The sequence below is a fragment of the Gorilla gorilla genome, chromosome 11 (genome assembly GCF_029281585.2).
Source record: "Gorilla gorilla gorilla isolate KB3781 chromosome 11, NHGRI_mGorGor1-v2.1_pri, whole genome shotgun sequence".
Lineage (NCBI taxonomy): Eukaryota > Metazoa > Chordata > Mammalia > Primates > Hominidae > Gorilla > Gorilla gorilla.
This window is the reverse complement of record NC_073235.2, coordinates 64982746-64998581: the sequence shown is the minus strand read 5'-3', so window position 1 is coordinate 64998581 and position 15836 is coordinate 64982746. Positions and strand designations below refer to the sequence as shown.

Genomic DNA, 15836 nt, shown 5'->3' with positions numbered 1-15836 from the left:
ATCTTATAGTAATTTTTTAAAGTGTACTTTTTCATTTAATCTTATTAAGGTACTATAAAGGATATCCATTATCTTTGAAAAGACTAAAATTACACTTTCCAAATCAAAGAGAATTTTACTTTTATGCTTACTAAAATTTTGAATTTTTCTAAAAGCTTCAACTGAAGCTAAGCCTAACCACTCAAAATATAGTTGATAATTTAGACAATTATCTAGCTAATTTAAACCATTAAAATTTTATTCATATGCTTTGGACTCAATACTCTAGATAATTGACACATAAAATACACATTTGCCTCAATAGCTACATTACTTCCTCAAATTTGTATCTCAGTTTTTAGACCTCAAGCTAAGGAACAAAGAAATTTTCCATAGAGCTGGTTTATAAGAGGGCTTTTACAGTGTTTTTACTATTCTCCACTGGAGCTGAAAGTCATTCTTTATTTTGAAGATGAAGAGCTGCAATAGTAATATAGTTTCCCATTCAGTAAGCATTACTATAGAAACAATCTCTTTTTCAGATTAATTTAGTTAAAGGTTTTATACTGTAACTAATGTTTACTATTCTCATGTATTTGGAAGTTTCCTCTTTTTAAAGATTAAATTTGATATAGAAAAAGGAAACATGGCATGGTTGCAAAAAAGAAATCTGAGGAAAGTTTACTCATAGTTGCAAAAAATTTTATGTCATGTGCTTCCCCCACCCCCCAGGGTTTGAACACAGTGTCTATTTCTAAGATCAAGAAAATTGCCAGTAGTTGAAAATGTTGCGGGAAGTCAGGGACCCTGAACGGAGGGACTGGCTGAAGCCATGGCAGAAGAACGTGGATTGTGAAGATTTCATGGACATTTATTAGTTCCCCAAATTAATACTTTTATAATTTCTTACGCCTGTCTTTACTGCAATCTCTGAACATAAATTGTGAAGATTTCATGGACACTTATCACTTCCCCAATCAATACCCTTGTGATTTCCTATGCCTGTCTTTACTTTAATCTCTTAATCCCATCATCTTCATAAGCTGAGGAGGATGTATGTCCGCTTAGGACCCTGTGATGATTGTGTTAACTGCACAAATTGTTTGCAGAGCAGGTGTGTTTGAACAATATGAAATCTGGGCACCTTGAAGAAAGAACAGGGTAACAACAATGTTCAGGGAACAAGAGAGATAACCTTAAACTCTGACCGCCGGTGAGCCAGGCGGAACAGAGCCATATTTCTCTTCTTTCAAAAGCAAATGGGAGAAATATCGCTGAATTCTTTTTCTCAGCAAGGAACATCCCTGAGAAACAGAATGCATCCCTGAGTGTAGGCCTCTGAAATGGCCGCTTCGGAGGGTGGCCGTCTTTTATGGTCGAAGCTGTAGGGATGAAATAAGTCCCAGTCTCCCGTAGTGCTCCCAGGCTTATTAGGACGAGGAAATTCCCGTCTAATAAATTTTGGTCAGACCAGTTGTCTGCTCTCAAACCCTGTCTCCTGATAAGATGTTATCAATGACAATGAGTGCCCGAAACTTCATTAGCAATTTTAATTTCACCTCGGTCCTGTGGTCCTGTGATCTTGCCCTGCCTCCATTTGCCTTGAGATATCTTATTACCTTGTGAAGCATGTGATCTCTGTGACCCACACCCTATTCGTACACTCCCTCCCCTTCTGAAAATCACTAATAAAAACTTGCTGGTTTTACAGCTCAGGGGGCATCACGGAACCTGCCAACATGTGATATCTCCCCCGGACACCCAGCTTTAAAATTTCTCTCTTGTACTCTGTCCCTTTATTTCTCAGACTGGCCGACACTTAGGGAAAATAGAAAAGAATCTACGTGAAATATCAGGGGTGAATTTCACCCAATATCTGGCTGAATTTCCCCCGATAGAGTAAAATACATTATTTATTCATTAACAATGGATGTTAATGAATGCCCAAATTGGTATATCCACACCAGAGAGCCCCCATGTGAGTATCATTTGGAAGATTGTGTTACCTAGCAACACCCAATCAGGGACAGTCCCTATTCATACATACATACAGCATTTGGGTAATTGGTGTCTGTACCATTTGTGTTTGGAACAGTCCATCAAGAGAGTATCTGTTTATGTGATGACTACATGATCATCCATGCTCAATTTTGGTTAAGATGTTATCGCTTTCACAGGACTTGAATGGACTTTTTAATTTGACATTTACAAAATGAAGACATCTATCAAAAAGAAAATATGGGTATTGCATGCATTGATTTATTAAGCTGTTATTTTAAGCACATGGAAACTTAATTAGGTGTATATTATGCTGCTGTGTTTGCTTTCATTCCCAATCCCCTCTCACTGAGAGATTTCAACCCTAAGAGGCTGAAATCTGTCCACCATCTTGTCCTGTCTTCTGCCCTATCTCCCTTATCCAAATTCATGTTTCTTGCTTCTTTGCTCTTGTGATGACCCAGCCAGATCACAAGCAATGTCCCTCAGATATTGTCAACCTTTGCAAACATGTTTACGGGAGTGCTGTTTTGCTGCTGCAGCTCCTGTGATTGTTCTCATGCCTTGCTACAGCACTGACTTCCTCCGACCTCCACTTACTGCCTTTAACTCATAACTTACAGATTCCAATTTGGTCCTATCCTCACTGCTCACTATAAGATCTTGCTTTTTCTTTGGTATCTAATACCCTAGGAAATGTCACAGGATTCTTAGTCTTTCATGGCATTACCGATCGGATCTGCTTCTTTAAAGAACCTCATATCTAGCTTCAAGTTTACTAGGTCAGTAGACTCCCTGGTGATCGTTTGTTATCACTGACACCAGGCCTGCGCTGGCTACAGTGGCCCATTTGTCACCCACTAATCAGGGTAGCCACTTGGCTAAAACTGAGTTCACATTGAATGATAATCTTTCCCGGTCTAGCTGCTATCTACATCATTCTTTGACAATATTCTGAGTTGTTCTACCAGCTCATAGGCAACGTCATATACCTTCCTACATATGTAGGAGTAGGAGTAGGAGAGACTCATGTCCTTGCAGGATCCGTCTATGAAAATTTTCTTCCTAAAAAGAAAAGGCAGCTATGTTAGTCATTATCTCTGTTTATCCCACCACATTTTTCTTCTCTCTCTGATTCAGGAGTAAAAGTCGTGTTTCTCTGCAAATCCAGGGTTATGTGGTTGGAGAAAATTCTCCACTGATTTTAAGGCTTCAAATTTAATGTCAGGCTTGTAAGTACTCTGACATTAGAAGGATACACAGATACCAATTCACACATCCTTATTTTGTGTGATAATAGCTGATTGTAGGCTTAATTCAGATCATAATTTTTTCAGGCGAAAAGATGGCTATAATTCTCTCTCTGTACTGGACACTGTGGTCCTAAGCCCAGACATCTTCCTTAGGGCTGAGACAGCCCAGCTGCTGGAAATACCAGCTGTTCCAGGTACACTGCTGCCCCTCCCTGGAAATTGTAGTTTAAGGCAGGAAACTACCTTATCCAGCATTATGGCCTTTGCCGTGGTGTGGCTATAACCAGTGACTCGTAGATACAGGGATGCAAAGGCCAGGTATCCTGGCTTCAGTTTGGCAGAACTCTGAAGGGGCTATCCCTGCATTTGAGCTCCAGGAGGACTGGCCGATGCTTCAGCTCCATTTGAAAATCAGTTTAACTTCCTCTTCTTAATCCTGCCTTTTTAATAGCCATAACCCATGAGAGTACTCCCTCAATAAGCCTTTTCACAATCTACTTTCAGGAATCCAATCTAAGATACCCTCCCACCACGCCAACCCTTTGTGAGGGGACGGATCTCTGCTTATGGCCTTTACAACAAACCTTACTTTACTCCCCATACAGATCCTCTCCTATTTCATCATGGTGTCTAATTTGCTTGACTACTTGAACTTAAGTTTCCCTCTACTTTTCAGTCCATAATTCAACCTAGCAGAACCAAGCAGGAATAAACTGCTTCTAATTATATTTAATTGGGTTTTTGCAGTAAAAATACGACATAATCAAGGTTCTAAGAATTTATAGAAATGATGAAAAATTGAGTGAAGGAAATGATTGGAAATTTGCAGTTGTATTGTGAGAAAAATCAATGATTGAAAGTAGATGGATAATTTTGCAGAGATTTTTTGTTTTTCCACAAGAAAATGATTGTTTCTAATATCCCTATATGTAGTCTTAAGTTAGAAGAATTGGTTGAAGTCAAAAGTGGGTGTAATAGTTTTCTTCCAAACTGTAATAGATGAGAATCAATTCACACAGGAAGGAAGTGGGGAGAGAGAGAGAGAGAGAAAGAGGGAGAGAATATAGTAGCAGCAGATGGATGAGGTCTTCTCAAACTGGAAAAGTTTAGTAAAGCCAATTTCTAAAGCCCCATTACCATAGGAAATAGGTTATAAATGTAGTTGTTATCATTATAATTTTATGAGAAATGTGACTAGCACAAATATGTAAGCAAATAAATTGAAAACTAAAAGGAATATCAAGAATCAACTAATCCTAGGGGATCTTAGGGGAGGTCAATGTTGAAGGGCTTTGGTGGGAGAAGGGTGAGTTAGTTATTCAACTTCTGAAATCATAAGCAAAATTGTGTGTATGCATTTATCTACATTTATTTCAAAGAGAAATCAGGATTTTCATTAGATTCTCATGTAGATATTTATGACCCAAGAAAACACCAAACCTTGGGTAAAACTAAAATTAATCAAGGAAACTGCTGTTTTATGCTAACCTGACGTGAATTTTCTGTATGAATTTGGCAAAATATTTAACATTTTTGCATGTATAGATTAAAGTGATAATTATAGACTTTTCACAGATAAAGATGATGGGAATATCTATGTTTTCTTGGTTAAGAACTAAAAAGTTGTTAGTTACATATGCCAGGATTGATGAAGATGCAGCCTCTAAATTTATATTCAGCATCTTCACAAAAATGACATGTCCTGAGAAAGACATTATAGTAGTAGTTAATTATAACTACTATAATTATATTCATGCATATTAACAACTATATGCCTTCTTAGATGAAAAGGATGTGTTTAAACAAAATTGTAATCATGTAAGCAGTTTACCAGTACTTGTAATTCTTTCTGGAAATGTGTGAAAGTATGTGCAAAACTTTATTCTGTTTCTCTTATTTCACATTTATTGAGCATTATAGTAAATAGGTTAAATAGTATCTATTTTAATTATTCAAGTTAGAAATCAAATATAATAAAATCTGAAGACTTAACTTACAAGGATGATTTTCAGTGTTAAGATCCATAACAGGATTACACTCATCTATGTTTTATATTTCATGCCTGAAAGTGCTAGCATTGAGCAAAATTCTCAATGTGCATTCTTTCCGGATGAACTGCACTTAGACAACTAAATCTGTAATGCAATATAACATGGTCCTATTAACCTAGTGATGCAGAAAAGACCATCTGTACCACACTGGATATGACTAAACTATAGGAATAAACTAAATGCCTATGTGGTAATTAATTTAAGAAAGCCAGTGAATTGTTTTTTAAAGGAGGAGTGTAAAGTAAATGATGAAAAATTAATAAAAGTAGTCATTGACTTTCAATGCATCGTAATAAGCTTGCAGAATTGATTTGTAAACTGCTTTAAAACTCAATTTCATGTGCATTAAAGACTAATCAAATGACTTCGATGCAGTTCACTGATTTTCAACTTGGCAATTACTTGAGCATATAAAAGTTATTAGTAGAGATATGTAAGAATGCTTGCAAAACAGTTGTCATGATGCACTGTTACTTAATCTTATTTGCGCAGATTGGTTACTCTTAACTTTGTCTTATTAATCCAGAGTTTAATGTTGAATGTACTCGTGGTTTGTCTGCACATTGTCATGTCTTTTATCACAGAGAGAAGTAGTAGAATGATGGTTACCAGAGGATAGGAAGGGTAGCAGGGTACGGGGAGGGGGATAAAGTGGGGATAGGTAATAGGCACCAATATGTAGTTAGATAGAAGGAATTAGATCTGGTGTTTGGTAGCACTTTAGAGCAACAATAGTTAACAATAATTTAACAAATATTTCAAAATAACTAAAAGAGTAGAATTGGAATGTTTCTGACACAAAAAAATGATAAATGCTTGAGATGATGCATATCCCAATTACACCGATTTGATCATTACACAATGTATTCTTGCATCAAAATATCACATGCACTTCATAAATATGTACAACTCTATATCCATAATAATTAATAATAAAAATGTTTAGTTCTATTGCAATGATTTGTGTCACTATTAACTGCTAGACCACAAATGAAAGCTTATAATAATAAATTGGCCTTCTTAAATTCTCAAATTTTCTGTAACAGGTGTTTTACATAAACTTCATCAATGAGTTAAATCAAGTAGAGAGGACGTGGTATAGAGTTCACCATTTTCCATGAACTATTGAGTTCTACTCAATCAACATTTTTTGTTCAATATCAGTCAGTACAATTCCAGGAGGTTAAGATTCTCTAATTATTATGGCCAAAGCAATTAAATATTCTAGTTTTCCTACAGTCAAAATTGAGTACATTCTGAGTTCAGTTTAGAATCTGTTTGTGAAAATTCATTTACCATGCCAGGTCATTCAGTCAGAGCTGGGACTCAATGGTAAGTAAGCAAAATAGCCTGGGGCCCTGCCCTTCTGAGGCCTATGGGCCAGTCATGGAAAAAATGTTAAACAGAAAATCAACAAGTGCATAATTATTAACTGTGGTGAAAACTATGAAAGGGGTGGTAACCTGTTCAGAAGGAAGGAAAAGCTTCCCCATGAAATCACTTTGGTGCTAAAATCTAAAGGATGAGCTCAGTAGGTGAAGTAAAAAGGATCAAACAGAAAGAAGCCATGAATCTGAAAGAAGCACAGACCTCCAGGGGAATTAAAATTCCATGTGACTGGATTCTAGAGAGCAAAGAACAGAGATGAAGCTGCAGGATGGAGAGAGTTTTGTCTTCCATCCCCAAAGAGAAAGTTATTGGTAGCAGGGGAGCACAGGGGAAGGGTGGAATTGTGCAATAGTTTACATAATCATATATTAATTTTTCTTTCTTTAGAGATAGGGTCTCTCTCTGTCACTTAGGCTGGAGTGCAGTGGCTCAATCATAGCTAACTATAGCCTCAAACTCATAGGCTCAATCTATCCTCCCACTGCAGCCTCCCGACTGGCTCAGACTACAGGCGTATGCCACCATACCTAGTTTTTTTTGTGTTTTGTTTTTTTTTTTGTAGAGATGGGGGTTCTTGCTATGTTGCCCAGATTCATCTCAAATGCCTGACCTCAAGAGATCATTATGCCTTTTCTTCACAAAGTGCTGGCATTACAGGCATAAGCCACTGTGCCCATCTTCTGAATTTTTTTAAAGATAAAAATTATTATTTTTAAGGGCGGACAATAATGGTACAAATGTGAAGAGTGATAGCATTTTCTTGCAAGAAATTATGTGAACCAGTATAGTAGCTTGGAAATATGTAGGAACAGTGAAGATGAGAGAAATGAAAACAGACATTCAGGAGGTGAAATCAATACAATTAAGGGATTGATATTAGTGGAATATTGGGGATGAGTGGAAGAGAGAGAACAGTATCTAGAATGGTCCTCAAGTCTCAGGCTTATATGACTGGATGGATTGTGATGCCATTCACTAAAAAAAAAAAAAAAAAAAAAAAAAGCCCGGGCTTGGAGGGTCAGATTATGAAACTGGACTTGTTATAAGATTGTAAGGTGTCTTTCAAGTGGAGATGTTGATGAATCTATTAGATATACAGGTTTGGAACACAGAGGAGAGGTCTGGGCTGGAGATAAATATTTAGGAGTCATTGGAGTGAAGACAGAATTAAATATGTGCATGTAGAAAAAAACCATCCACTGGGAGAGTATACTCAAAATGGAGAAATGTTCATGAGTTTTGAGAGTGTTCTTCTATGTTTTAGAAGCATCTTCAGTGCATTGAGGAAAAGTTCATAATAAATATATTAAAGATAATGGTGTCTATGACATTTAAATAATATAAGAAGGTAGTTAATATTGCAGCCCAAAGATTTAAGTTGACTGACCATAAGGTCAGTGTGTAATTGTAAAGCCATGGATAATGTGGACCTAGACTACTGTGGGGACAATAAAAATGACAATCTTTGCATTTTCTTGTAAATCATACTTAGAGAAGCTTTGGGTTACAGATTATTGTTTGGATACTTTCTCCTATGTTTTTATGTTCTTTGAGGAGTGGAAGTTTTACTTTATTAGTTTTTTTAGTTTATAAACAAATTCATGCTTGACATAAAAAAAGATATATAAAGAAGAATGCATACATTATATCTCCCTTCTTCCAAACCCACCCACTGAGCTAGTCAACATTAAAAGTTTGAAGCTTTTATACAACATATATGAACAAATACAAGCTTTTGTTTTTTTGATGAAAATTATGTGAACACATGGAGTTTAAACTTGCTTTTTTTACTTAACGTTATATTTGAGCAACCTTTTAAAGAATATCATAGGATTCCAAATAATAAAAATGCCATAATTTATTCAATAATTCTCCTTCTAATGGATAATCCAATTGTTTCTAGTTTTTATGCCTTTGCAATATCCCATATGTGGATTACTGAGTCAAAATAAATGTGTATGTTTTTTCACTTTAATAGATATTGTCCAAAGACTTTCCAAAGAGTTTGCAGCAATCTGCAATCCCACCGCCAAAATTTCAGAATTCTCCCCAGCATTCTTTGCCAGCACTAGATGTTATGCTTTCTTTCATTCACTGCAAAATTGCAGACTAGAAAAATTATATCCTCTTGTTTTACTTTGCAGTTTTTACTACTAGTGAGTTTATATACCTAACAATTAAAGTTTAATATTTTAATGTTATATTTATTAGTTAATATTTTAATTTTTAACATCTGCTCTTTAAAGTTTGTATTTTCTTGTCCTTCTGTGCATCAGCCACTCTGAGATATACATAACATTATATGCCATACTATCCAATTTTGGAGCAAAAAAAAAAAAATCAGAAAACAGGAAAAAGAAATCTTTACCAGTACAGTACATCACTCTTTAAAACCAAAAGTCTTTAAGAATTCCAGATGGAATGATAAACCTCTCATACACAGTTGACCCCACTTTTCCCACCCAAACTCGACTCACAATATTATTCAATACAAATATTCTAAATATGCAAGGTCTATTCTTTACCTCACCTCACTTCCTTCCTGCCTGTTCCAACACATTAGCCCCCCATCACTCATACATGTACGTAGGCTATACTCACTCCTGTGTCTATCCCTGGACTTATGATGCCTTAGATCATATTTTCTTAAAACTCTGTTCATCCTTCAATTTCCCTAGAAAAGTGGATGTATAGTGGATGAATGTTTTTATTTTATTAAAACTAAAAGTCTCATGTCATCCAAATACTTTTATGTCACTGGTGTGGATCTAATCATCAGAAATATGATAAAATTATTTACTGTTTTCTTGCTACTTATATCATACTTCACATTGGTCTCAGAGAAGTTTTCTACAATATCCCCTATTCCAACTATAACCATTAATTCATAATTATTTTTACATGGTGTTTAAATATGAGTCCACAGTGTTTGTTTTTGTTACAGGATATATCATTTGCCTTATAATAATGCTCTCTCCTGTCTCCATTTATAGGGAAATTTTTTGGGTTCAAATTCCCTGGTCTGAGAGTTCTCACTTACAGAAAGCAGTCCTTACCACAAGAAGACCCCGATGTGGTGGTCATCGATTCATCTAAACACAGTGATGATTCAGTAGCCATGAAGCATTTTAAGTCTCCTACAAAAGAAAGCTGCAGCCCCTCTGAAGCAGATGACACAAAAGCTTTGATACAGCCCAGCAAATGTTCTCCCTTGGTGAATATATCCGGACCTCTTGACCATTCCTCTCCCAAAAGGCAATGGGACCGACTCTACCCTGACATGCTGCAGTCAAGTTCCCAGCTGTCCCATTCCAGATCAAGGGAAAGCTTATGTAGTATACGGAGAGCATCTTCGGTTCATGATATAGAAGGATTCGGCGTCCACCCCAAGAACATATTTAGAGACCGACATGCCAGCGAAGGTATGTTTGATTTTTTTTAAATGGAAACATATATTAATGGGTAATAAATGATTATTTGCATATTGTTTGAAATTTCAACAATAATCTCTGTGCATTGGGGAAAGAAATGTGATTAAAGGCTATTAAAAACCTGAGTCCTACACTCAGAGTTGTTACTGATTTCCTCTTTGAACCCTAGTGAGTAATTTAGTGTCTTCTGGCTTCTTTATCTGTATTTCTGAAATAGTATGATAACCATTATCTGCCTACCACATGGAGTGTTAATTAATTAATGCTTATTATAACATGTGCTTAGGTGATGAACACTATCATCTCAAGCATAGTTAATTTTGCTGCATTTAGCAAATGATCATGCCCTGGGAAGAAAGAATTTGTGCCATCAGAGGGCTAGTTCATTGACCGACTCTTTCCAAAGGGAGCAGCATAGGAACTGTGATGTACTGAGTGATCAGAAAGCTGTAAGCCGACAGGGGTGCAAGGTAGGTAGGATGAAGGGGAAAAATTTAAAGGGAAAAAAATCCTGAAAGTCCTGATCTCAACAAAAATCGACTTGAAAAGCAAATCAGAATTTATTTCTCCCTGGCCTCTTTGAACATTATGTTCACATTCTTACATTAGCCAGTAGTGAAGTTAAGGATCCTTAAAAAGCAGTGGCAGAAACAATTTATCATGAACATGGTAATTGATAACATCGGTTAAGTACTTACTGTGTCTGAGGCAATGTAAGTGCTTGACACACATTAAGTCTCATTTTACTCTCATAAGAAACCCAAATTAGGAATCATTTCTAAGCCCTATTTAGTAAGTGAGGTAACAGAGGCTTAACTATGTTAAATAAATAACATAAATAACTAGACTAAGGTTACAGAGCTAGTCAGTGTCAGAGCCTGGCTTCAAACTCAGGACTGCCTGTCTCCATAGTCTACAATCAAATCCATGCAATCTTTTTCCTCCCTCACTCCTGCTCCTCCATGAAACCTTGCCATAGGAGGAGTCTGTTGAATCTCTTGACTTTCCCCAGGGAGTCCGAGAATCAAAGTTCCTGGCATGGGTACATCAGACCCGCTTTTCAGATTCCTATAGATTTGGTTCTTGAGAGACCTGCTGTCCAGGCTACTGCTAGTTTTGTCTTTAAAATATTAATTCTTAATGTGAGGTGTTAGGCACTTTGTCAGCTGATCACACTTATTTTTCCAGCCTCATTTCTAGCCCCAGCAAGACTCCCCTCCCTATTACATATTCTATTCTACATCTGCACAGATATAATTTGCCTTTTCCCAAAAATGTAACACGTGTTTTCTTGCTTCATTACTTTGTTATTCCTGGAATACTCTTCCCTGCTTTGTCTCTCCTTACACTACCACTCAGCAGCAGGGACCCATTTCCCCCTTCCCAAACCAGAAGAATTAAATCATTTCACACTCCAGTGTGCAAACCAATATTTACATATAGTGTAGCATGGATTGCATTTTATATTGGTTGTGTATTATATGTCTGTCATTCTTGTCAGATATGTAAGCGAGCAATTATGTTGCTGTGAGCGCCTCCAGCATAGGCACTCTGGCATAGTGAGCTCTGCACCCTTAGTTTCTAGCACAATTGTCTACTTCATGGCAGATACGCGGTAAATATTGGTGTAACATTGAGAAGACCATGTGATGTTGAGGGGACTGTGCTTGCGAGTTCTGTTTCAAAATCATGCAGATCAGAAAATAATGAGTTATCTGCTCCATCATACTCTGAAGTTAAACGAAGTCTTAGGAGTAAATCATATAGAGGATCTTTATCTAAAGGACACCATGAAGTAGAGAAGGCAGAAGAGGCGAAAGGAAGAGTTGGCAGGAAGAAGTTCAAAGAAAGATAAATCAACAGCTCAGAAAAAGATACAAGAGCAATTAGCACATCTATTTTAATCTGTGGGCCAAAGAAGGTCAAAAGGAAAAAAGAAAATACGTGGCCAATTCCCAAATTGGATAATCATCTAAGGCCATATCCCGTTTAGTAATGGCAGGCTCAATATTTCCTGACAGAATGAAACCGCTAGAATTTGATCTTTGATCAGTGAGTCCTGTGGCTAAACAGCAACAATAAATTCAATATGGTAATTCAAATGACCAGCATATGTTTTAGTGAGTTTAGTTAGTGTAGTCACTTTTAGCAATCATACTGACTTTTCAGAAATTGCCCTTTCAGAGATTCCCTAGAGAGATCCTGACTTATAACAGTAGTATAGTAAAATTCAAAAACAACAAATTTGAGATTAAAACTGATACACAATCAGTGCATTTTACTGACTTAGCCTGTGTTTGGACAGTGGTGCTGAGTAGTTTAGATTAGATTTCTTGATTTAACTTCATTGTTTTTAATTTATATGATATCCATTTAGTGCACAGTTACTGATACAATTATGAGAAAGAATGATTTAATATTTTTGGATTTCTCAGTACGGGTGCTATACATAAACATTTGGTGCTAAGATCATCCTCGATTTTTCCCTCTCACCCAAAGTAAGCTGTTATAAAAAAAAATTACTTTCTTACAGATTATGCTAGAGTCAACATGTGACTATAGATTGATAAATTCAGAGGGTATTTTCTACTTCATCTTTAAAGAAATTTTAGCTACAAAATCACTGATTAGCAAAAAAGAAACTACATTCCCTAAGACTTTATAATTTGGTATATTTTAGAAATAGAGCCATTGATAAGGAAAGATGGAAAACTTTTAGAAGTGATTTTAGTTTTATGAATTCATGTAACTGATTAACAGGTGAAATCATCCACAAGATTTCAAAGTCGGGTTGTTGTCTCCTCATTCAAATAAATAAAAATGTTCTCCTGTACAGGCTATCTTCACAGAACTTTAAATATTTTGCAGATATATTAATGAATAATATTTTACCTTATCCTCTCATTTAATCCACATTATCAAGTACCTTAGAACCATACTTTTCAAACCATCTTTGATGAAGAACCAGAATTTTGTTTTCTAATTCATCACTGACCAATACATTTGTGAAGCCAATAAAAATGTACTACTGGAAAAATAAAATGTAAAAAATAGACATAAAATATAAACCCCAATTGTTTTATTATTAGATTAATCAGACATGAAATTACTCTGCCAAACTGCTACAAAAGATTCTAAATATTTACTCCAATTTCTGTACTTGCATTGTCACGGAAGAATAACAAGCAGACCTCAGCTAAGACCAGTGCACAAGCCACACTCTGCCTTGGAAGGTCAAAGCTGTAATAACTATATAATGTAATGTTTTGTTAGTTTTCTTGGAATTGGTAAATCTTTACATATAATTTTTAGGTTTGATAAGTACAGTTATAATTTATAACTACTTGCAAGCAGTTGCTACTTTACTAATGGTTTTTGGACCCAGCTTCTGACAGACACATTCATCCTGAGTAATCAAGATCTCTTCCACTATCTCTATTTGTTTTTTGTAATTCTCTCCAAAGAGGAAAGGGAGTTGTCATCTAAGGCCACAGTTTTATTTGTATATCTTTGTCCAATGCAATGTCTATGAGCAATTCAATATATCACATTATTAGAATTATTTCAGTTGTAAGCTTTGAAATTATTATGATATATCCCAAGATTTTAAATGGGCACAGTGTTAGCACAGATATCAACAAAATGCTGAACAGATTTTTCAAATCTTGGATATATTTGATTGGTTTTGATATGACAGTGACATTTATTTTAAGCAAGTGTGTTTCATAGCTAGTAATGCATATTTTGTTAGTGGCAAGTATGCAACATTTAGATAGCTGATCTCAAAATAAATCTGAAAATATTTAACTTAGATTTTAAAAGAGCCCATTTTATTACAAATAAAATTTTTCAATATTCTAGTAATTACACTGAATTCATTGTGACAACATTAACAAAAATGTTTACATTTTTTAAAACAATCTAATCTTTCATTTACTTCTTGCAATTATTTTTGCCTAAGAATGACTCTTTGAGTTATATTTGCTATTTTTAAAATACATATTGAAGTACATTTGGAGGAGGGCAGTTAATAAAATTGTGATTAATAATGTAAGTTGGAGTCAGGCAGAGTGGAGCCAGGCAGACTGGTGTGGTTGTAGTCCCAGCTACTAAGGAGGCTCAGGCACGAGGATTCTTGAGCCTAGAAGTTCAAATCCATCCAGAGAGATATAACCAGACCTTGTCCTGAAAGGAAGAAAGGAAGGAAGGAAGGAGGGAAGGAGGGAAGGAGAGAAGGAAGGAAGGAAGGAAGGAAGGAAGGAAGGAAGGAAGGAAGGAAGGAAGGAAGGAAAGAAGGAGGGAAGGAAGGAAGGAAGGAAAGAAGGAAGAAGGGAAGGAGGGAAGGAAGGAGGGAAGGAGGGAAGGGAGAAAGGGAGGAAGGCAGGAGGGAAGGAGGAAAGGAGGGAAGGAGGGAAGGGAGGAAGGGAGGGAGGGAAGGAGGGAAGGGAGGAAGGGAGGGAGGGAGGGAGGGAGGGAGGGAGGAAGGAAGGAACTGTTATCTTAGAAACATTTTCCTTATTAACATACTAGGTTAAATTATATGCAAAAAAATACTTAACATGCAAAATGTGGAGTCTTCCTTTGAGTATATTCTAAGTGATAGTTGAGGAGACACTAAAATTGGCTGTTGACAAGGTTGAAAGTTTTGTCACAACTGCAGCAGCTGGGGAAGTCTATTTCCAAACTGTCATAATTATAAAATCTGTACTTTGGAATCCATTTAAAGAGATAAATGCTTCACATATTTAAATAAGAATGTATATTATGACAGATACTATTTTTAGTATATGCATGTTACTTGGTGGAATAGTACAAAATGTTAATTTCAATTAAAGAGAAATTTTCCATCATATTCTGATTTCTCTGATTGTTTTTATACAGGCAATTCAGTGTATATAATATAATTTTAGTCTTCTTTTTATATTTCTCTTTTTTTATCCTTATGTGCTCAAAACAGACAATGGTCGCAATGTCAAAGGTAATGTACAAACTCAAATTTCACCATCTGATGTTCAACGTGCCCCTTTACTCGGCATGTTAACTTGCCTGCTGTATGCCCTGTTCAGTGCAACATCTTCATGCTGCCCTTAGCTATTTGGGGTGCCTGGTGGAGACATCATGGCTTGATTTTGCTACAGACATTGTTATTTCTCTGCTGTGTCACCAAAATGATCATGAGCTCCTTTTGCCTGCAAGAATTATAAGCCTAGGTTGACAATGAATACTTCCTAAATATTTAAATCACTTGGAAAAAACACAAATATCAAGCTAAATATATTCTGATGTGACAGAGGCACAAAAGCCTATTTCAGGAAAACAAAAATTTTGAGTGCAAGATTAAATAAAATAAGCAAAGTGCTACATGACAGCATCACTTCACTTGTTCCTCTTTTGTTTCCTCAAAACTAGTTTCACGTTCCTGGATGGCAGGGGGTATGGTTTTCAGCTTACTGTAGTAGTAAACTATATATGCATGACAGTTGTTTTCTATTTTTCTCTATTATATTTTAATCATTTTAATTTTGTTCTCTATTAGCCTGAAATCACTGGCATGACCTACAACTACCATAGGGTTATATTTAACTGGGAATACTCTGGATAAATTTGGATTGGGCTGAAAATTTGGAATTCAATTCTGTTTTCTACTATATCATAGTAGATACAAGGATCACAAAATATGATAACCATATTATTATCATCAAATTGAAAACCATTGGGATTTGGTCTTTCAACAT

The 15836-nt window shown here is 35.9% G+C and overlaps 1 protein-coding gene across 4 annotated transcripts in view; it reads left to right on the top strand.

The window, feature by feature from the left end:
- The window catches only part of KCNH7 (potassium voltage-gated channel subfamily H member 7), a 476848-nt gene that overhangs the window by 310599 nt on the left and 150413 nt on the right, over positions 1-15836 (top strand). For 2 of the 4 annotated variants that reach the window (XM_055379105.2, XM_019022598.4), the window contains exon 4: positions 9664-10092. In XM_055379105.2, the coding sequence (XP_055235080.1) occupies positions 9664-10092 (429 nt within the window). Of the gene's footprint in view, positions 1-9663; positions 10093-15058; positions 15080-15510; positions 15535-15836 lie in introns of all 4 variants that reach the window. The other 2 variants (XM_055379104.2, XM_019022597.4) reach the window with 2 other exon arrangements.